This window comes from Synchiropus splendidus, chromosome 6, assembly GCF_027744825.2.
Source record: "Synchiropus splendidus isolate RoL2022-P1 chromosome 6, RoL_Sspl_1.0, whole genome shotgun sequence".
NCBI classification, from domain to species: Eukaryota; Metazoa; Chordata; class Actinopteri; order Syngnathiformes; family Callionymidae; genus Synchiropus; species Synchiropus splendidus.
The window spans coordinates 2,873,261-2,894,494 of NC_071339.1; the positions used below are offsets into that span (position 1 = coordinate 2,873,261).

At 42.1% G+C, this 21,234-nt stretch overlaps 2 protein-coding genes across 12 annotated transcripts in view; one reads left to right on the forward strand and one right to left on the reverse strand.

Moving 5' to 3' along the window:
• Window positions 1-1,535: 1,535 nt before the first annotated feature.
• LOC128760399 (parapinopsin-like) lies at window positions 1,536-3,748 on the forward strand. The gene is made up of 4 exons (XM_053867794.1): window positions 1,536-1,866; window positions 2,055-2,383; window positions 2,499-2,741; window positions 3,632-3,748. Exons 1-4 carry the CDS (start codon window positions 1,536-1,538, stop codon window positions 3,746-3,748), a joined length of 1,020 nt encoding a protein of 339 aa, XP_053723769.1.
• A 249-nt stretch (window positions 3,749-3,997) lies between these two features.
• Window positions 3,998-21,234, reverse strand: part of cacna1da (calcium channel, voltage-dependent, L type, alpha 1D subunit, a) — a 47,727-nt gene continuing 30,490 nt past the window's right edge. For 5 of the 11 annotated variants that reach the window (XM_053869041.1, XM_053869040.1, XM_053869036.1 and 2 more), the window contains 19 exons: window positions 20,833-20,943; window positions 19,938-20,021; window positions 15,490-15,618; window positions 15,350-15,415; window positions 15,186-15,277; window positions 14,946-15,105; window positions 13,937-14,064; window positions 13,752-13,848; window positions 13,406-13,508; window positions 13,196-13,297; window positions 12,004-12,137; window positions 11,217-11,333; window positions 10,212-10,600; window positions 9,557-9,583; window positions 8,932-9,060; window positions 8,715-8,854; window positions 8,170-8,276; window positions 7,785-8,102; window positions 3,998-6,474 (listed from right to left, as the gene is read on the reverse strand). In XM_053869041.1, the coding sequence (XP_053725016.1) occupies window positions 6,169-6,474; window positions 7,785-8,102; window positions 8,170-8,276; window positions 8,715-8,854; window positions 8,932-9,060; window positions 9,557-9,583; window positions 10,212-10,600; window positions 11,217-11,333; window positions 12,004-12,137; window positions 13,196-13,297; window positions 13,406-13,508; window positions 13,752-13,848; window positions 13,937-14,064; window positions 14,946-15,105; window positions 15,186-15,277; window positions 15,350-15,415; window positions 15,490-15,618; window positions 19,938-20,021; window positions 20,833-20,943 (2,739 nt within the window). In that variant the 3' untranslated portion in view covers window positions 3,998-6,168. Of the gene's footprint in view, window positions 6,475-7,784; window positions 8,103-8,169; window positions 8,277-8,714; window positions 8,855-8,931; window positions 9,061-9,556; window positions 9,584-10,211; window positions 10,601-11,216; window positions 11,334-12,003; window positions 12,138-13,195; window positions 13,298-13,405; window positions 13,509-13,751; window positions 13,849-13,936; window positions 14,065-14,945; window positions 15,106-15,185; window positions 15,278-15,349; window positions 15,416-15,489; window positions 15,619-16,411; window positions 16,445-19,937; window positions 20,022-20,290; window positions 20,375-20,832; window positions 20,944-21,234 lie in introns of all 11 variants that reach the window. The other 6 variants (XM_053869039.1, XM_053869032.1, XM_053869033.1 and 3 more) reach the window with 3 other exon arrangements.

A 21,234-nucleotide genomic window follows, 5' to 3' on the forward strand; every position in this document is an offset into this window, starting at 1 on the left:
ATTGAATACAAATCAACTCAGGATACTATGTGGTCAAACACTTAACTTCAAAGCTAATCTAAATTTAAATGAAGATTATTTTTATAGATGAAACTCAACGCCTCCCTTGGCATTTCAAGTGAAACCTCAAGGAGACTCGGGTTTTAAATCATTGAAGGTTGAAAAGTGTAATTATTTCTTCACTCTCCAAGGCCTTGTTCCGTTTTGCCAGGGTCAGAGTCTTGAATCAACCGAGGGCAGTGAAGTTTCCAAGAGCTTTGTCCTTCCAGACCCACTTAAATAATCAGTGCCTGACTTCTGGAGTGGATCTCCTCACGCGGAGCGTTGTAATCTCAGGATTGACTTGATTGGACATAAACCTCTTAGAAGGTGAAGCGTCGGACATGTGTTGTGTTGCTCTTCCCCTAATTCCTGCCGCCACCTCACCTATTTGTGAGTGGGGTTCAATCTCACCAGCCGCTGAAACGTTAGTTTCCTTTGCTGAGTGAAGCAAAGGCAATGAGAAATACATCCTGGTTTGGAAACTGACAGGAAATAGGACTGTGCGCAGCGATCCAGACATCAGGCTTAAAATAACCCTCCATTTAATTCAGAGTTACAAAAGCTGAACATCTTGACCTCAGTGAAAGGTCTTTGGCTAATAAACCTAAAGCCAGATGCACCAGATAAAACCTCTCAGACCACTAAGAAGCTGGGAGGCTAAATGTGCTACTCTGAATGTCATCATTTTCATGAATAAATCCTGAGTCCTAGAAATATAAACACCACAAGTCACGCCTTGACAACCAGGCCAAACCTGATCCTCCATTCACTACATGTGTGCAACCATCACGACCAACATATGGGCACCTTCCACTGTTTTTCTTCTCCTTCCTTAATGCTCCTTGACAATTGGACCAATGAAGACTTATCTAAACATTTCCTATTACCTATCTCTGGAGTGTTTGGCTCAGGAATCTGGTGGCTGGGCTTAATGTTGTGAGACACATTGAAGAACCAACAATGAAGATTTTAATTTCCACTCGGGGCAGAAACTAGATCAGAGCACCACATTGAAGCCTGTGTAAACTGCATCATAAATCCCCTCCACCCCAAAATAAAATAACCAATAATGGTCAAATTACTTGCTTATTTCCTGTTTGTGACCAGTCCATGGTAAAATATGAAGTGTGTTAATAAATACTTTATAATGATGAATTAATACTCCGCTGATGCGTATATGAATAAGTAGTTTATTCATGGAAATACAGTGTATTTCCCCTAACCGTAAACGTAGTCCAAATATGAATACAGAAGAATAAAGGCAGTGGACTCCAATCTAATAACAGAGCTGTGGCTCTTCGGTTTCATGACAGAGAACATGTTGGACTGAGTTCTTAAGACACGACCTTTGATCAAGGCCGGCGTGAAAGATCAGGGATCATTTAGGGGAATTACTCTCTTAAATCCTGATCTGGGGGACTTATTTAGACTCAGGTTCGCGACGGCATCTCAGCTCTAACACTTCAGAGGTGGGATACTCCCGAACTCCATCCATGCAGCAGGTGGATATTTACTCCAACGCTTCAGCCTACCTGGGCGCAAATGGGGAGCCCCCTCTGTCGCGCACAGGCTTCATCATTCTGGCCATCATCATGGCCGCTTTCACCGTTCCGGCCATCGTGCTCAACGCTACAGTGATCATCGTGTCCCTCATGCACAAGCAGCTGAGGCAGCCGCTCAACTACGCTCTGGTGAACATGGCAGTGGCAGACCTGGGCACGGCCATGACCGGAGGGCTGCTGTCTGTGGTCAACAACGCCCAGGGCTACTTCTCACTGGGGAGGACCGGCTGCGTCATGGAGGGCTTCGCAGTCTCCTTATTTGGTGAGGTCCAAAAGAGTTTACGGGTCCTGTTTAAAGATTCTAAAATGAACTTTTTGCAACGATAATTAATATAACTATAATAATTATAGTATCAAAATATAATATACAGGGTTACTCTAGATTTATGGATTATTATATATAATCGTAATACATCATTCTTTCTTCTTCATTCCTTTATATTGTTGCAGGCATCACCTCTTTGTGCACAGTAGCTCTGATCGCAGTGGAGAGGATGTTTGTGGTGTGTAAGCCTTTGGGACAGATCACCTTCCAGAGGAAGCATGCAGCAGCAGGTATCCTCCTATCGTGGCTGTGGTCCCTGACATGGAACCTGCCCCCCCTCTTCGGCTGGGGTAGGTATGAGCTGGAGGGGGTGGGGACGTCCTGCGCGCCGGACTGGCACAACAGGGACCCCCGGAACGTCTCCTACATCCTTTCCTATTTTGCCGTCTGCTTTGCTTTTCCTTTCCTCGTCATCCTGGGGTCGTACTCTAAACTAATGTGGACGCTGCACCAGGTAACACCGCTGCCGAGTGTGGAAAATAAGCGTAAATAAAGGATTGGTTTGTGCCAGGTTGTGGGACTTAATCCAGCCTGGCGACCACTCCCTCAGTCCAACAACTCTTTTCCAGGTGTCCAGGATGGCCTGCGTGGAAGGAGGCGCCGCAGCCAAAGGAGAGATGAAGGTGGCGTCCATGGTGATTCTCATGGTCCTGACTTTTCTCATCAGTTGGTTGCCCTATGCCGGCCTGGCCATGCTGGTTGTCTTTAGCCCCAGCGTGAAGATTCATCCTCTTGTGGGAACGGTGCCTGTTTACTTGGCCAAAAGCAGCACCTTGTACAATCCCATCATCTACATCTACTTAAACAAGCAGGTAGAGTAAACACACACGAGACAAATCCCTTCGGTCAGTGCTGTCGCCAGACATTTCTCCCGCTCAGTGTGAGAGTTCAGTTCAATGCGTTACTGACGTTTCATCAGATGTTGGGAGCAGACTCCTTCCATTTTGTTCCTGTAGAAACTGCCAATGGAGCAGCAGAATTTATCTTTTTCAATGGACTGAATAGAACAAGAAGAGAGAGAGAGACACATTCTTGCATATGTTGAGAGAAGTGCAGAAAAAGGAGCAAATACATTTGGTTAAATGCATTATATGGAACCATCATTTTCAATTAAAGTGGCCCCATGATGCGTTTTCATATCTAAGTTTTATGTGCTATAATGGACTAGAAGATGAGCTGTTGCCTTAACACATGCTGAACTGTGAAAGAACCATGTTCATCCATTTTAGAGTAATTTTCTTTTTTTTACAATGATAAATGTGACCTCTACACAAAGATTCCTCCTGCCAATATTAGAACTGATGTCACGCGAGTTCAGCCACGTCGGCCAAAAAGGAATCATGGGGGTTTTGTGCGTTTTGAGCGAGGCGATTTTTATTATTGTAGTCAGTGTTAAAATCATTAGCGTTTGTTGGCCAGCTCTTGTTTAACTCACTTGTGTGGGTTACACACACCATAAACTCACCCTGAATGGATGAATCTGTGACCATTGCGCCATGTGATGTGCGCCATTGGCTGAAATATTGTGCTAAAATCACTAACCACGTTGTGGACATGGTTAGTGATAAAAAAAATCAATCAAATGAGGCTCTATGAGGTGTGGGGCTATTGACCCGCCTGAACTAATGTAAGATCAGTACAGTCTGCGCCCGGGCAACACCACCACCTAGTGGTGATAACGGGGTGTTGTGCTCTTCTGCAGTTCAGGAAATATGCAGTCCCCTTCCTCTTGTGTGGAGCAGACCCCTGGGTGGAGGACGAGGCATCGGAAGCTTTGACCACTGTGGAGCCAGCGGTCAGCAAAGTGTCTCCGTCTTGAACGTCGGTCCAGAAACGAACCCATCTGGATGCGCATCAGTTCACAACCGTCACTGTGAAACATGTCTACTCTTTGTCTTAACGCTGTCATGTGTTTACATCATAGAGCGACAAGAGCAAGTCCGCACAAGTTTATTTGCTGATGATCCATACAAAATAAAATGACAGTATCAATTTAAATAACGCAAAATAAATAAATACGAATAAAAATCAAATGTACAAAAATCTTAAGGTTAAAAAAAAAGCAGTGTGCTACCAAAAGAAAATATGTTTATTGAATAAAAACGTTTTAGAGCAAATATCAAGACTTTCAAGTACAGAACACTATCATGAGTCTTTCCGAACGTTTGTACATATTTTACATGATCTTCTTTTCGAAACATTAACAACAGCTGGAAATGAAACAGAATGATGGAAACCTATTGTGAGTGGTCAACCCGACTTTTTTTTTTTTTTGGTAAAGTGGCTCTTGACCGTACAGAGGAACAGTGCACCTTGAAAATATTTTCACTCTCCTTCATCTCCGCAATTTTAAGGTGAGGTGTTAATGACAAATATCGATTCCACTGAACCACACACAGTCACAAAAAAGTACAAAATGATCTCACTTTAATACACAAATCTGTTTAGAAAAAGAAGAAACCAAAGCACTATACATTTACCTGTGCAAAGACAAACAGCTATGTGCTAATATTTAAATATCATTGGTATCGAACCAAACAAAACTTTCTTTTTTTTTTTTCTTCAGGAATCCCTGACATGAGGTAAAAGTAAGGTCTTTTCATCTTCAGTTAAACACAACTTTTTCAAAGTGTTTTACAAAATAATGCATATCTTCAGTTCATCAATTGCTACGAATAGTACAATGTGCCTGTTATGTGCATTGGTCCTTTAATGTTGAGAAAAGGACTGGAACACATTTTTTTTTAACTCACAAACATTTCAAAGAGCCCTTTCAATGTGCACACAAAATGGAGAACCTACATTGTGGTGGTAACTAGTTGAACAACAGAGCAATACACGGACGAATAAAACACTCCGGAACAGTCTTTTTGATGAGGGCCAAACACACCAGCATGAAAGCAATACATATCTGCTCGCCTCACCGTCCTCTTAATAATTCATAAATCTAGAGTAACCCTGTATTTTCAAACACTCTTCTGCGGGACAGCGTGACAAAGACAACACAGTGAGAATGATATGTTGTTACCTAGCGAGGTATAACTGTAGCAGGAGGCAGGCAGGCTGAGAGAGAAGAGGGGGGCCGGGGTATTGCTTTTCCTCTCCCCAGCGTCCTGACCCCGCCACTGATCCGTCACCATCAAACCTGACGGTGAAGCAGGGATCACATCAAACATCTCGGCTAACAGAGCGCGTTTATTATACGCCTGACCCACTTGGTTTTTTTTTTGTTTTTTTTTTTAGCTCTACATCTGCAGAAAAGGCAATTTTTGGAGGGGACAGACTAGGTTTCTCTTAACTATTAGTCAACTAAAAGCAGCAATCTTTAATGCAATATGCATTTTAATTTGTTGCGCATGCATGTAATAGCTTCATCGCTTCTGTCTCAAATGTGGATTACTGTGAAATCATTTTTGCATAATCTGTGCATAAAACACGAGCAGAACTTAAGTTTTTAAAGGCAAAGTAAATACTGCATGACAGCAAAGAACTCAAAAGGCAAATCGTCGTCAGGAATTCATACTCAATAGTGATGTTCTGGTTTCTGGTCTAATAGGAATCACAAGGGTCCATATTGCTCTTAAGTGGTACATAATTACAAAATATAGAATATCTCTTTACAAAGTTTCTCCAGTTATATCACACAATTTACAGCGTATCAACTGTGAAATAGTAACCAGGCGATTCTAAAGATCAAAACAACCTGCTTGCCAGTGCATTTAGCAACGCGTGTTTCTCAGTGTAAAAGTCGAGCGATGCTAGAATGCGGGTTTCCTGCATGTTCTAGTGCAACTCTACTGCTCCACTTGGGGCTCGGCTCTCGCTTCAGTTCAAGAACAAAGGGCCTAAATGAGACTACCAGGGGCTTTACCGTTTTATCCTTGCATTGAAGACTTGCATGATGTGCCAAACCGTAATAAAGTGACTGAGGTAATGACATCGTACATCTGATTGTCATCACCCCTGCGGTCCCGTCCTGAAAGCTTTTCCCACCACAGCAAACTGGGCCTTCCTCCTGCGTTTGTCCTTCTGACTGAAGCTCATTGTCCACTCCAGGGCCAACCCTGTTCTCTGACGCCCTCTGCAGGCGAGCAAAAAAACAACTCAAGAACGGGACTGGTGTCTCTCATCCGATATGCCTTTTCTCTCCAGTCTAAAAGGCACTTCTTTAGGTCAGATGCATTTCTTTTTATTTTTTCAATTTACAAGGTGCAGGACTCCCGCATCATCCAGCCGCTGCTATAAAGTCGTGATGCAAATCATCTCATCGGCCAGGTCCTCCTCGTACGGCGCTCTGGGTTCTGCCTCTGGTTCCTCGTCGCTGTAGCTGGCTGTGGTGTCAGGCAGTTCGTAGTCCCTCGGAGCCAGAATTGGGAACACGTTGACGCCGTTGATTCCGGAAGTCATTCCGCCATTGAGCAGGTGGCTGGCGGCGCTCTCCATCTCGTCTATAGTCATCTCACAGGCGTCTGCGATCTCGTGCTTTGTGGCGGCGACAAATTTGGGATCCTTGGCAAATCTACCGAGCCCCTCGGAAATCAAGACCTGCGAGTGAGGAGATAAATGAGTGGTTGTCCGACTCACAATGTTGCATTTTTATAGTTAAGCACAGAAATATTGTGATGATGAATCCTCCAATTAAATTTCATAAAGGGCCACATTAGAAACTGTAACTGTTGCAAAGGGCCAACATCAAAACAAAGACAAAATAAACGTGAAAAGACCAAATGTAAGTAAAGATATTAAGATGTGTATGTATGTCATGAAACCTATTGAAATATTTAATTTTATATGTATTTCATTTGACTATAAATCAACATAACTATAGACCAGGGAGTCAAGATAAAAAGGCAATTTATTTCAAAATATATTTTCAATATTCCTTCAATGTATATTGAGGAACATGAAAAACACACAAAATGGCCAATAAAAAGAAGAAAATGATAGTCTTCAAACAAGAACATGCTATGAGTGGTGGTGATGAGTAAGAGAAAGAACCAAAAAAAAAAATGCAGAAAAATTACAAAATATCCGTTTTAGTTTTAGTCTGACATCAAAAGGGCCACAAAAACACAGACATATGCCTCCAGGCCACACTTTGCCCAGGTCTGCTCTAACCACAGGGAGCGTATCTGAGTCGGTAGTCCACCAGGTGGTGGGATTGAGCAATACTGTGAGGAAGGTCGAGGGTCTTTTAAAGTGACATTGAACTCCGATTGAACAGATCAGTATGTGTCTGCACAAAACTCACATAAGAAATGTGCAGAAGCCCCACCCACTGAAAAGGCTTTGAAATCTCATTCATCCCAGCCACGCACACTCTGCTGGGACTGGTCAGGAGGAAACCTTCAGCCCGCCTCTGCTGACAGCTGCTGTCCTGTCTATGCAGTTGGTTGGACAGTGAGATCACTGGACTCAAATTAAACCGATGGCCGCAGCATGAATGATAGTCTGCCTCCAAAAGCATGCTGGTTAAATGACTCTTTCACTTCTGCATCTGCCTGTGGTGACAGACAGTACTTCTCCCATGGGGTGTGTTGTCCATGTACATGATGACAACAATGTGAACCAACTAGCTTGAATCACCCATTACACCTCTGCTCTGATGTGAAACAGACACGTCTGCCATGGCCCGGTCTGAACTGAGTATAGAGGTCAAAATGAAATGGAGGGAGGCGATAAACAAAAAGCGAAGCAAACCGAATCTGATGTTCAGACTAACAAAATGAACTTCAACATTAGGAACACCACTTCACAATCCATCGTAACGTTAAAATAAAAAATCTAATCCAGATTATAGAGGCACTGGTTAAATTAAGGAGATCACTCTTACAACACTCAGGCACACAACTTACTGCTTCCACTAAGCTGGTGGCACTGCCTCGCTTCTGGTGGTACTGGCTGTGGTACTCTGGAGGTACCTGAAGGTGGACAGGTGAGAAGGTCCTCTGGGTAAAGTCAGGGTCGTCGGTGTACCAGGAACTCTTGCGCACAGAGACTTGGCTGCTGCCAATGCTTTCTCTGTGAGGGTGGTCCACACGGATGAGGGGGGTGTAGTAGGGAGACTGGTCTTTACTTGCCGGGGTGGCCGGAGGTGTTGCCCAGGAGCGTGTGGAGCGGGTGGGGGAGAGACGGTGGGCTCTGCTGGAGTCCAGACCTGCTACAGCCATTACCTGAGGAAGAAGAAGACGAGCACTTGTATCCACCGTATACAAGTATGTTCCAGCTGCTTGCCATTACCTGGTGCTGCATAAGGTGCAGGGGAAGAGCAGTACGCTGATGTGGAAGCTCATCCTGGCTACTTTGTCTGCGCAGACACTCAAAGTTGAAAGATGGCCTCCTGTGACCTGAAGGAGCCAGGCGTGGGCATGCAGGGTTGTGAAAGCAGGCCGCAAAAAAAGTACATATCAGTGAAAAGTGCATTTTTGAGAGTTGAAAGGAAACAAAATATTTAGATGTGAAGCCTGTGTCAGTGTTTCAGAATAATGAAAATGTTGGTTTGTGTCATATTATATAGCGTTTATACCTACTGCTTACACTTTATAGCATATATTTACTCTGCCCTCTTCGCCTGGAAACTACTGTTATTCTCGCCAGACCTAGGCGTCAATACAAATAATGGCTTTCACACACATGCACCGGAACACATCTCTAAAAAAAATGTTGTCAGATGAAGGTCCAAATAAAAGAATAAAATAATGTGAAAATCTAACACACTGGACAGAAATGTGGTTCACAACAACCAGTGGAAAACAACGAAAATACGGTGCATTTATTGGCTCTACCTTGAGGTGTTGCAGGAAGTAGCCGTCTCTTTGGTGACCTCCTGGACCCGCGGTACAGCGGCTGCTCATCGTCCTCATAGTAACTGTCAGGGTGGTGGTAACCTTTTGGAGTCTCATACTCCGTGTCGCTGTTCTGATACCTTTTAAACAAAACACTTTTGGTCTTACGTGAGGACTGGTAAAATCATGTGTAATAATAGCAGGAACAGAGCGGTACCTGTCTCCGGACAGCATGCTGTCATCCTCATAAAACTCCTCTCCACTGAAATACTCTCCAGATAATCTGTCTTCATCAAACTCCTCCTCCCTGCGAATGGTTGGGTGTCGTCTATCCCCAGCGTGGGACCTAAAATAAAAATAAACAAAAATGGAGTTAACGCCTGGGGATTTGCAGACGGGTCGATCGCTTCTTATGGGGCCATGCACTGCCATGCAGACGCAAGCCTCCAGAGGGCAGCAGTGCAACGAAGTTAGACGAACTTCCAGCCAAAGTACAGTACTTATGTGTAAACATCAAGGGATTAAAAAAAGAGAGTACGCTATTGTGAAGGATTCATGGCGAATGAATCGCAACTTTGTAAAGACGTGACAGTGACATTCTCATTCACAATTCCCTCGTTGTCTTAAACGAGCAAACATGCAGAGAGCAGGACTGTTTAAAGACATATACACGCCACCAGTCTTTAAGGTTCATTTTTATCTGAGCACTATATGATATGTGACGTATTTCAGATCCACAATGAGTAGCCAGCATACGAGTAAGGCACAAAGAAATCAGCCGTAAAGGAAGTGAAGCCTCTTCTACTCAAGATACCTTTGCTTAAACCTAAAACACAACATACCTAACATAGGTCTCATAGTAGCGCCTTCTGTCCAAGAAAGCAGAGGGATGGTCGAGAGAAAAGCAATTTGGTTAGGAAGGAGAGAGGGAGAGGTAAACACAGAGAAGAGGATGGTGCACGTGTCACATACATATATGTCATACTGTATATGTGAAAGATATACAGCCGCCTCATATATATGTATGAGAATCCAGGATAGAACAATGTTGAATGTTCTTTCCAGTGTTTTTTGACAATTCCATTATCTAATCCATGATAAGACACAGTAAAAAACATTTATCCTCTGTGAAATGGCAGCAATGAAATTGTCTTCCAAACTTATTGGGCACTAAAAACAAACAGGCCCAATATGGAGAGGAGGAGTGGACGAAACAGAGTGTGGGGGAGATAAGTGTAATATCGGTCACTTCGGAAATGAGCTGTCAGTAAGATGGGAGGCTCCTGATGTATTACAGAGTGAAGGAAATATGAAGAACACTTATGGAACAAAAACATTCCACAAGAAGTGGACTATTTCTGCGAAAGAAAAACAAACCTGACGACATTTTCTATTTTTATCTAAAACGCAAACCAAGGTGCCAGGTCATTTGTTTGGAATTAGTTTGTGAAATACCATAGGGACCATCAAAAGAGCACAGCAAATAAAAGCTGATACCTTTGTCCTTGTGGGGTCCGTGGCTTCTCATAGTCGTAGTAGGGGCTGTGATGACCTGGGTAGCCGTTAGGAGGTGCATGTTCATAGTACCGATGGTGACCTCCGTTGGGGATGCCCGACATATTTGCGTTGTTGAGGTTGATATTGGTAGACTTGGGCGACTTCCCGTAGGAGTTGTGGTGGCGATGATGATGATGGTGGTGGTGGTGGTGGTGGTTGGAGTGAGACATGGCGTTGGCTCTGGAGAGACGTCCCACTGGCTGCTCCATGTGAGCGTAGTGAGGAGGCGGCTGAACTTGCAGAGGCCGCTGCGTGGCGTTGGTCTGCTGGCTGTTGGAGCGCCGATGACCGCCGTTCATCAGATGGTTGCCAAAGAGACCTCCGTTACGCTGCAAAATAGAAGCTCAAAGTGAAGCTCCTGCCCCCAACAATATATTTGCATTCAGAAGTAAGGTGATGTTAAGTCAGCAGTATCTTTAGAAGCTATGTGGGCAAAATCAGGTTGAAAAGCTGAGAGTATGATACATGACACATGCTGCTACATGGATGCACTTTCAGATTTGTTGAAATTGAAATGGATTCAAACAGTAAAAAAAAGTGCTCATCCTGTATCTTTGGCAGCATGACAACTATTAAGGGACCATTTTCATGCATCAACATCGGGGCTGCACAAAGTACCATTGAATATGCAAAGTAGTTGTTTGTTTGTTGTACAATGTTTTAGTAACAACATTATGTTATGATGTGTAGTGTCTTTGCAGAAAAATGATAAATATATGGGTTAAAAAGAATTTAGGTCAGCCAAGTGATTATGACATTTATCAAAATGATCACATTTAAAATTACATTCTGAACCTCAGTTCTGAACTTCAGCTATGTTCATGAGATAAGTTACATGTTATTAGTAATGTGCAGCCCTCAAGACATGATAAAATATTTTCGAATTAAGGAGAACACAAACAACTGGATCACACACGCATTCCCCGGTCAAACAAAAATAGTTACCCTATAAATTTCTTCATCTTCCTCGGGTATAAAGTCTACTAGCTCGTCATCCTGTAGATCGCATGATATCGCTCGGCGGATTTCTGGCCCAATATCATGCAGTGTTCGAAGGCCAGCCTGCAACCATGATAATAAGAGGACTAAGCGCCACTGAGCTTCTTTAAACTCAGAGTAGAAAGCTGACAGCATACACACTTACACACATCTTTGGTGGGGAATGTAACAGCTGACGTTTACAGAACTGACAGACAGTCAGGGATGGATACACACAGACACACATATGTGCACTCCCGAATACAACCTGTCCTTGGTTTGATTTTGCTATCAAATGTGCAAAACCCAGATGTTTCCCGAAGTGACACTTATTAGTAATTGCACTGTAACAGCCCAAATTGTTTACTATGAATGGATAAAAAGCTGGTTTACTAGTGAGCGATATATGGTTATGTGTAGGAGCCATATATCCTTCAGTGACAGTGAACTGTGGATGTGAGTTTTGATGCAGGTGAGAGACGGTTATGGTGGGAGACATCAACACGCTTAACATCAACATCTGTGACATAAATAAAGACAGGGGGACATCAACACACAGTGATAACAGAAATGAGTTATACTGTACACCAACATCATGAACGTCCTGCTGGATTATAAACCATACAATTAGCATCTTTGGTGATACTCTCATGAAATGCTCAGAGATGAAATATATACGGACAAAGTTACACATTATGTCACACATTATCCAAACCCTTTCTCACAAAACTCTGGTGACCTTTGAAAGACTCACCTGCAGCGCGATGGCTGTGTTGTTCTGAGACGGGTGTGCACCCACCAGGCCCTCCTCTTTACGTTTCTTGAATTTCCTAAAGTAGTCCTGTATCAGGAAGGTGGCATAGAACTTCCCCACGGTTACCTCATCATCTGAGTGAACAGACCACACAAACGCTTCCTGTGTCAGCACAGCGTCAGGGAGAGAAAGAGGGAGACAAAACACTCCTCTCCTCCCTCATCCATTCTTCAAACAAGTGAGGCCTTCAATGACCCGACTACAGACACAATTGATGGTGAGATTACATTCATCCATCTTAAAGACGTATATACTGCACCACACTCTGAATCCATTGCTGTATTATACAAGAACAGAACACGTATGATGTAATGAAAACATGTCTGTTTGTGGGATCAGTGCAACTGTTATATTAAGTCTAGTAGAATCAACAAATATTTATGTTTACACAAGGTACAGAAATAAGTTTGTTGCATAGATTTTCAATGAGGATGTGACACTATGTCAAACAATGTTAATAGTTGAGTAACCAGTCTTCATTTCAAGTATTTTGATGTTGCCATAAGTGGCATGTTTTGAACAATGTTACAACTGTTCAGTACTAATATTGTTTAATGTAAGCCACACTTTTTGTGATGACTGACCAAGCAGCTGTTCTTGTATTTGGAAAAATTTCGGTGCAAGATTTGCTGCTACATGCATGCACCCTTACGTCTAATAATCAGTGAAATGAAATGCAGCATTATAAAAGTGAAAAAAAAAAAAACTTTGATATTTTCGACCAAGTGTGATACAGCTATGGTCTTTATATTAAGATGTAAAGATTATAGTGCGTGTGAACCACCCTGAAGCAGGGGTCTGAATCACTGCAAGCAATCACACTGGGGACAGAGACCAGAGAGAAAGAGGCAACACTAGTTCCATGCCACCACCCTAAAACAGAACTGCTTCAGAATATTCTGAAGTGCTTCAGAGTTTAAGGACATAAAGTTATTAAGGAGTCAGATGAATACTTTGTGAAAGCTCAATCATGATTGGACAGATGAGAATAAGAAAGAGAGTAACAGAGAAAGGTAGAAACACAGATAAAGGGCCAGCTCGTGGCAGTCATGATTTCACACTACACGCATGCACAGTGAAATAGTAAAACTGATACGGATTATTTCAGGAAGCACGTGAAGAAGCCACTAACCACCAGCAGGGGGCACTACTTGATCCAGCAGCTTCATGCTGGTTCTCTTCCAGATTTTCTTGATGACAGCTCGCAGCTCTTCATTGGCCTGTTCCAGGTTACCTGCATTAACAGAGGAATAGCTCTGAAAAAACACATCTGGATTTGGCTCTGATGCTATTTCATAGGAAGGATTAAGGGCAGAGTGGCTTTCATTTTAATCATCCGTACCTTCTGTTTTTATCTTGAGAGCTGTTCGCACCAGAGCGAAGAGCGTTGCATTGAACATGACCGTGCCGTCACTGTTAAGCGGCATGTTCATGGCTACCAACCTCTGGGGGAGGAAAAGAGTTGCTTTTATCACGCTAAGAAAGGAAAACAGGAGATGAGTGCTGAGATGTATGTTGTTTTGAGAGGAAGCCAAGGAGTTCAAGGACATGGTGAGCAAATGAGGACATAACAGTGACAAACACAGACAAGTGATGATGTAATTCCAAAGTGTCTGTGCTGAAGGGGAGCAACTGAAATCGAAGGAAAATAAGTGATGAATTGAAAAACAGACTGGGAGAATACAAACCTTGCATGCGACTCTGTGAGGGCAAAGTTTTCCAAAGCCCAAAGGAGGCTGGATACGACGAAGCAGTGTCACAACATCCAGATGTTTGATCCGCCCTCTGGAGGATGAGACAAAAACAGGTCACAGTCAATAATTTTTTTTTGTTTTCTTTTTAAACCAGCAAAAAGCAATATTATATGCCATACTTTGCTTCTGGGTCATATTCAGACCAAATTCTTTTGAATTCATCCAAGTGATGTGGCCCAAGAATCGACCAATCACGTGTCAGATAGTCGAAATTATCCATGATGACAGCCACAAACAAGTTGATGATCTGTAAAACAGGAGTTTGACACGTTTAGCAAAGAAGCAAAGGTGATGATGTGAGGAAGCAGAAGGATGGCCTTCATTTGAAAGCTGTGATGTTGAATACCATTGAAAAGGGAAGACAGAAAACCTCCACTTGGCAACACCTTTCGGAGACACTTTAGGTTGTTAAAAGAATACATGTTCATACATTTGGCTTGTTTACTAACAACTGACTGATTGAAACACATAACTAAAAAACTTTTTCATTTAACGATCTAATTCCACATTAATTCATAGGAGTTTCTCATAGCTACATTTGCAAGTTGTTCCAGTTGTGAAGATTATGTGAAAAGTTCATCATGGGAGAAGATATCATTCTGGTGGCATTCTCAATTACCACATGAATACTTTAGGAATGCACAGATACAATTTTTTTCCAAAATGAATAGTGTACGAGTACCTGCTTTTGAGCACTACTTAGTGTACACCATTACACATAGTTACTTGGATTGTTTTTTTCCATGCATATCGCCTTCTTCAGTATTCACAAGGTCACAAGATTCACTCCAGTACAAACACAATAAACTGACATTCAAAAATTGCCCGCTGGTGTAAGGTGGGATCCGCCAATTTATGACGACAAGCACACAAGCCGTTATCAGACCGACTCCTGACACCAGTATCGGTGTATCCCTTGAATGCACAAATGTTTAGAAAATGAATCTCCCTCTGCTGAAACTACAGCGAGAGCATGAGGTTTGCTCATTTTCAAAGCTCCTATTGGAGTTTTTGAGCACAAGTGCTGCAGAATGAACATTTGAAAAGCAATTCTCAAAGCAAGCACACAGACCTACTTTTTTATGGCATGTTTAGATGAGGTTGTGAGCAAACCATTGATGCACATACCAAGAAAGCGCAGAGCATGTAGAAGGTGATGAAGTAAACAATAGCAAATCCACTGCCACACGTCATCTCCTCTCCAGGGTTGTGGTCAGACTCGGGGTCACACAGTTTCCCTGGCATACATGCCAGCATGATCTCTTGCCATGCCTCTCCAGTGGCACACCTGGGGAATACCAAAAAAGGATGTAAATAGATTTGGATTTCCTATAAAACCTTTTTCACTGAATCTCGATCCAAACGCACCTAAAGAGAAGCAGCACGGCTTGAGGGAAGGTTTGGAAGTTGTTGTTTCTATTGATGTGAGTGCCATCCACCATCGCAATCTTTCCAAAAACCTGCAGGAGAAACAGAGGTTTATCTGATGCCAAAACTGAGCTGAACAATATACCTATTTAGATAAATGCTACCTGCATGCCAATGACAGCGTAGATGAAGAAGAGCATTGCTATCAGAAGAGCAACATACGGTAGAGCCTGAAATAATAAATGGTGTTTAGATGTTTAAGATTTTTTCACATCAGGTGACAACAAATGTGTTAAATTCCAACCTGGAAGGATTTGATAAAAGTCCAAAGTAAAGTGCGAATGCCCTCCCCTCTGCTCAGTAATTTAACCAGCCGCATCACACGAAAGAGACGGAAGAAGGTGATGGAGATCCGAGCGCTGTCCTCTGTGTTCTGTGAATTAAGGACAGAAGTTAAGAACGCAGCAAAGACGATGAATGCACAGTGTTGCCAGAGCTTCTGGCTGGGCTTCAAAATATGATGAGATCTGAACTCCAGACACATATGGACTGTAAAAGCAGCACTGCATGGACAACCATTAGGAACCTTTGGGTTTGAGAAGTACATGGTAGCAGTGTATATTAATGATTTGTTGTAGTGGTCAAACGCAGTGCTGCTGCGGCTGATATGTTTCTGTCAGTCAGTCCGAAGCTTTGCCAATAGCTCTGTCACTGTGCACACCTAAAAGGGAAGGAAACAAGGAGGCAAGCATGCTGGAGAACACCTGCCATACTTGACAGGACATGTCTGAACAAGCATGGCACCCTCAGTCCAGAGTCACTGCATGCGGAGTCACAGTGGGACCAACCCCAGCGGGTCGGCCGGGAGGTGTACAAGTCAGAGCAGGGTGACCTGGTCCCGCAGGTCATCCATGGAGCCCCGACCCGGAGAAGAAAAGGGGCAGAGACCATGTAGCCGTGTCAACTGTACAAACGCGAGGAGCTTCCTCCAAACTGGACACCCAGTGTCACGTTTGAGTGACACACTTAACTCCAAAAATGTAGGAGGATGTAAAGAAAACTTGGAGATTAAATGTAGAAAAACAAAACAAGGAGGAATAACCTGGGCAGAGATAATGGAATTCTTAGTTTTTGGGGTAAAGGATGCAATTTGAAATACAAAGAGGAAATAAAGGAAAAGCAAATAATGGCATGACCCTGACTACAGAATGGGTGGATCATCTTACCCCCATTTCATCCACCTGTGGAGTCTCCGTCGGCTTTAAAATCAAAGACCTTTATTAATGACTTGGTCAAGGCCTCATAAACATTGGACCACACACTTGAAACAGTACATTTAAGAATCTATGTCACAAATGAAGACGTAGACAGAACAAAGTCACTACTCTTCTCACATGTAAATGGTAAACAATCTATTATTTCATTGCACTACTAACATCAGGAACACAGCTGCCACACAGACATATACCACTGACTACGTGCAGCTAGTCAGGACTGACAGCAACATTAAGTATAACACAACATATTAACAGCTTAAGATTAAAACATCAGACAAAACAATTTAACAGACTGGGACACAACTTTATCACTCCCTAGTGTAATGGACATAATTAATGGGATTAAATGGATTTCGCTTGGATGCTTAGTGAGCTTTAAATGAACTCAATGAAGAACTAACACGTCAACGCAACAAAATATGATTTCATGTCATGATTGAAAAAAGAACCCTAATGATCTAACACAACCCAGGCTCATTGAATATAAAGGAGACTAAACAGAGCTCGACCTCAGTCACACACGCATATATTGTTTTGATTGCTGGTTATGAACAGATACATTCGTTGTGAATATTTTTTACCATTGGTAGTGCTTCATTAGTTCCACACTACAGACACACAGATCGCTCAAGCTGCATTCAAATCTCTCGGTACACTCATTCAAACTGGGATGTATGAGGTGTAAGTGTAATGAGCAGAAATCAGTAAATAAATAAATTAAATTAAAAATAGCTTGAGGAGGTTCTTTAGGTAATCCTGGCTGCAGCATTGATGGAGCATGCGTTCAGCATTGCCATTTCGCTGGGAAGCATTGAACGTCCTGGATGATCAGGGAACAAACAGCAGTTCAGCAATTCATGCATTTCCAGCCCCACAACCAAACTGCCACAGCGGGGAGGAGGGGCTCCCTATCGGGTGCAGACAGATGAGAATGAAAGAGATGCGAAGAGATAGAACTGAAAAGAGAGAAGAGTGAGGGAGGGAAGCACTTGTAGCAGGAGAAGTCAGAAAAATAGAGAGCTGAAGAACGAGAGGGAGAGACTGGAGTTGCCGCTGGAGGGTTCATGCACCTGACTGGAGTCTACACACCTGCTCTATACATGAGCGCCGTTCTGAGCTTTAAGAGCTCACTACGGGAAGACAGAACAAAACACAGAGACAATCACTCACAGGGACACAAAGACAAGATCATCAAAGAACCTCAGACTCAGCCACTGTAAATCACTATCGCAAAATCTATTTTGAAGATTACAATGATTAGACTGTGTTGACTTATTTGACCATCGATAATATGAAGCAAATAACTTTCAATTATGTGAATTGTAGAGCCCTGTTGTCCTTTGAAGCAGAGCGAATACACTTTCTTTGGTCTCTTGTTTGAATATGTCTGTGTAGAGTGGTGACAACACACCCTATTGTGCAAAATGAACACAAATCAACACACACATATCAACACCAGAAACGCAGTATACAATTACCATTTGTAGCTATTTTCTTTATCTACATAAAGCAGAATATGGTGCAAGTTTACAATATATATATATATATATATATTCAACTTTTTTCAATATATGTTGTTTGTATGTACAATACTGTTTATCTGAGCTCCAAAGCCGTTCTGGCTGGAGGTTAAGATCGAAAGACATGGAAAGAGCAAAGGCCAAACATCACATCACAATGGTAAAAATAAAAACTGACCGGGGGGACATGGAGTGGGTGGCCGAGTGCCATCTGTGAGAAGCGACATGAACAGGTTGTTATCCAATGAATTGCAGGCATGCCGCTTCCCAGCATGCATTTGTGTTGATGACTTTAGCCTGATGAGCAAGTGAATATTCACACAACTCATGGCTGACACTCCAAAGCAGGCAAGGAGCCGAAAAATATACTGAGAGTAAACTGCAGATTTTTTCCCTTGCAGTTTGCACTTCACACAGAACAAACATGCAGCCTTGAAGTAAATGTCACAGGAAGATGAAAAGAACCTCACAAGCACCATCACTAAAGTCCTTGTGAAACGGCACGATGACCCAATAATGGGCACACATGTCCACATTACATTTATAGAGACTTCACATTATACACGTCGTACACACAAACATGCATCACACATTTATTATTATATTTACTGTTATGAAAAGAAAATGTCTATACACGCATGCAGACACTTAAGAAACACAGATAACCATGGAATAAATAACTCCAGAAAAACAGCACTGCAGCTCTAAACTCAGGGAGTGGGTCACCAAAATACCACACAAAGTACCTTAAATCTGAATATCAACGATGTCTATAGGGCTGGAAAATAAGTTTCTGGCTTTGTCACATTCATTGGATATGACAAATGTTGCTTCTAACAGAATTGCAGTGATGATGGCATACATTTTATGTGTATACCCATAATTGCAGCAACTCCATACAATAATATGATGTAGAATATTCAAAAGGATCTCGACGTGGAGTCTTATTGTTCAGCCCTGACAGTGATATCAGTTTAAGCCAAAAATAACACTCTTAACATGTTTTGTGGGGCGGAAGAGTTACAAAGACATTTTAATGGGTGTTTTATTATCCTGATATTTTAACATTTTAGGTGACTGGAGCGAGCAAAAGCTATTATAAACCGGTATATTCTTAACTTTGATTGTTAAAAAGCTCTTTAAAGAGGGTCCCATTAGATAAAGTTGTTAAATCAAACAGGTTACACACAAAAAAAACATTCCCGGTAATTTTAATACTTGCCTCTACAAGTTTCTATGGGAACAGAGTACACAAGAGTGAACATTAGACATCAGTCTTGCTCAGAGCCAAGCATGGCCAGGTCATACAGTCATGTTAGCAAAGGTCAAAGAGAGCATCATTTAAATCACAGTGTCATTATGCCTGAAATAAACAGGAGTAAAGCATCTGACGAATCACAGAGGAAACAAAATGGCTTTGAAGTGAAGCTTAACAGAAAACCTCGTGCTGGCGTTGACCTCAACCTGAGGTTCCTCCTGGTGACAATGCTCCAGGTATCGAAACTCCATCACACACTCATAGGAAACTCAGGTTGTTGGCCACAAACATAACGCTAAGATTAGCGTCTTGTAAAGATAACCCTTTGGCCTTTTCTCTCTGGGTATGAATAGATAAATGTTTTTTTTTTAACTAACCCTCCCAGAAAAGGGACACACTACACCTCAGAACTGTCTCAAGATACTTTTACTATAACAACATGATCTTTTATTGAAAGGGATTAATCAAGTTTCACTCCAGATGGTGCTTGTTCCCAAAAATGTACAGACATATATATCTTGCTTAGCTTGTTAATTATATCATTCATCATAATTTAATATTGTTTTCATTAGATGACCAAATATATCTGCATTCACAGCTCAATCACAGATTTCATTCAGTTTCTTATAATTGTCATGAACTTTTCTGTGAAGCTTCAGCATTACTGAGAAGGAAGGGGAATAAACGTCATACTTACGTTCACTTCAGTGATCGCAATATCGACGACGCTACCAACAACAATTAAGGCATCAAATGTGTTCCAAGCATCAGCGAAATAGTGCTGGTGTGAATGCAAACCATGAAATACAGGGAGTTGAAAGAGGAGGTGACAGAGAATTAAATTGAGGCAGAATGGAAGAAATAGAAAAAAGATGGAACACATGAAATGATATTCATGAAGTGAAAGGAGGAAAAAAGAGAAAGAAGAGTTGCATTTAGAAAACAGTCAAAAGCCAGGAATACATCCTAGTTAGCCGAGAAACCTGCAGTGAGAGTCGAGGAGGCACAAGAAAACAAAAAAGTGGGAGAGCTAAGGGGGCTTTTACTTACATCGATCTCACTGAGCACAATGTCTACTATGCTGCCAATCACAACCAGGGCATCGAAAACATTCCAGGCATCTCCAAAATAGCCCTGAGTGAAGTTGAGTGAGCGATACATGGGGTAGGATGTGAGATTGGCGAGAAAAAATAAAATGTAATCGTGACTACGAATGCAGGGTACAATTTGACAAATGCAAGAAAAAGAAAAGTGTGTTGCACTTGAACTGAAGTGACTGTGATTATAGAGCGCCATGATAAACTAGCAGCGGTTCTGCAGTACACACTACAAACTGCATGCAAAAATACTGCTGCCAACTTTGTGGTTAGATCTATTTTTGGAGAAGCCCGCACTGCACACAACACTCTATCTCTTACTAGCATCCTGTCCTTCTTCGCAACAAAAAGCTGTGGGTCAAGTGGGTTTGGGAAGAAATTAGCATAATAATCAATGCTTGTGAGGCTCCAGAAAGGAAAGGTTCTGACAAATGGTCCTCCTATTTTCAGTATTTCAGTAGGACGTATATTTGTGGATGTATAGAGATGACTCACCCTGGGTTTAAAAGCAATGAGTTTGAGAACCATTTCCACAGTGAAAACCGCAGTGAAGACCATATTGAGGATGTCCATGACGTAGTTAAAAAGTGCTGACTGGCCATAGTGCTGCAGAGGGGACACAAAAGCAATTCAGTACTCAGTTAAGATAAATTTTTCTAAACTTCAGTAGTAACAGTTTTTTTGTGTATAAATTATGTGTGATGCATAGCTTTAACTTTATTTCCATTCTGGGGCTAGGTAATCTGTACACCAATAGAAATGTTAATAATAAATTCTGAAATTCAGAATATGATCAGACCAAAGCTATTGGTGTTGAGGGTTGCAATAAAAAAACAGGCTTCTCTCTTGCACTCGTGCACTTTGAGCATGATAATTCAAAAATAAAAATAAAATACA

What these genes read in the sequence shown, in the direction of transcription:
- LOC128760399 (XM_053867794.1), top strand. Translation starts at nt 1,536, where the DNA reads ATGCAGCAGGTGGATATTTACTCCAACGCTTCAGCCTACCTGGGCGCA. An exon ending in CTTCGCAGTCTCCTTATTTG is followed by an intron (nt 1,867 to 2,054) that starts GTGAGGTCCAAA and finishes ATATTGTTGCAG; the next exon opens with GCATCACCTCTTTGTGCACA. An exon ending in TAATGTGGACGCTGCACCAG is followed by an intron (nt 2,384 to 2,498) that starts GTAACACCGCTG and finishes ACTCTTTTCCAG; the next exon opens with GTGTCCAGGATGGCCTGCGT.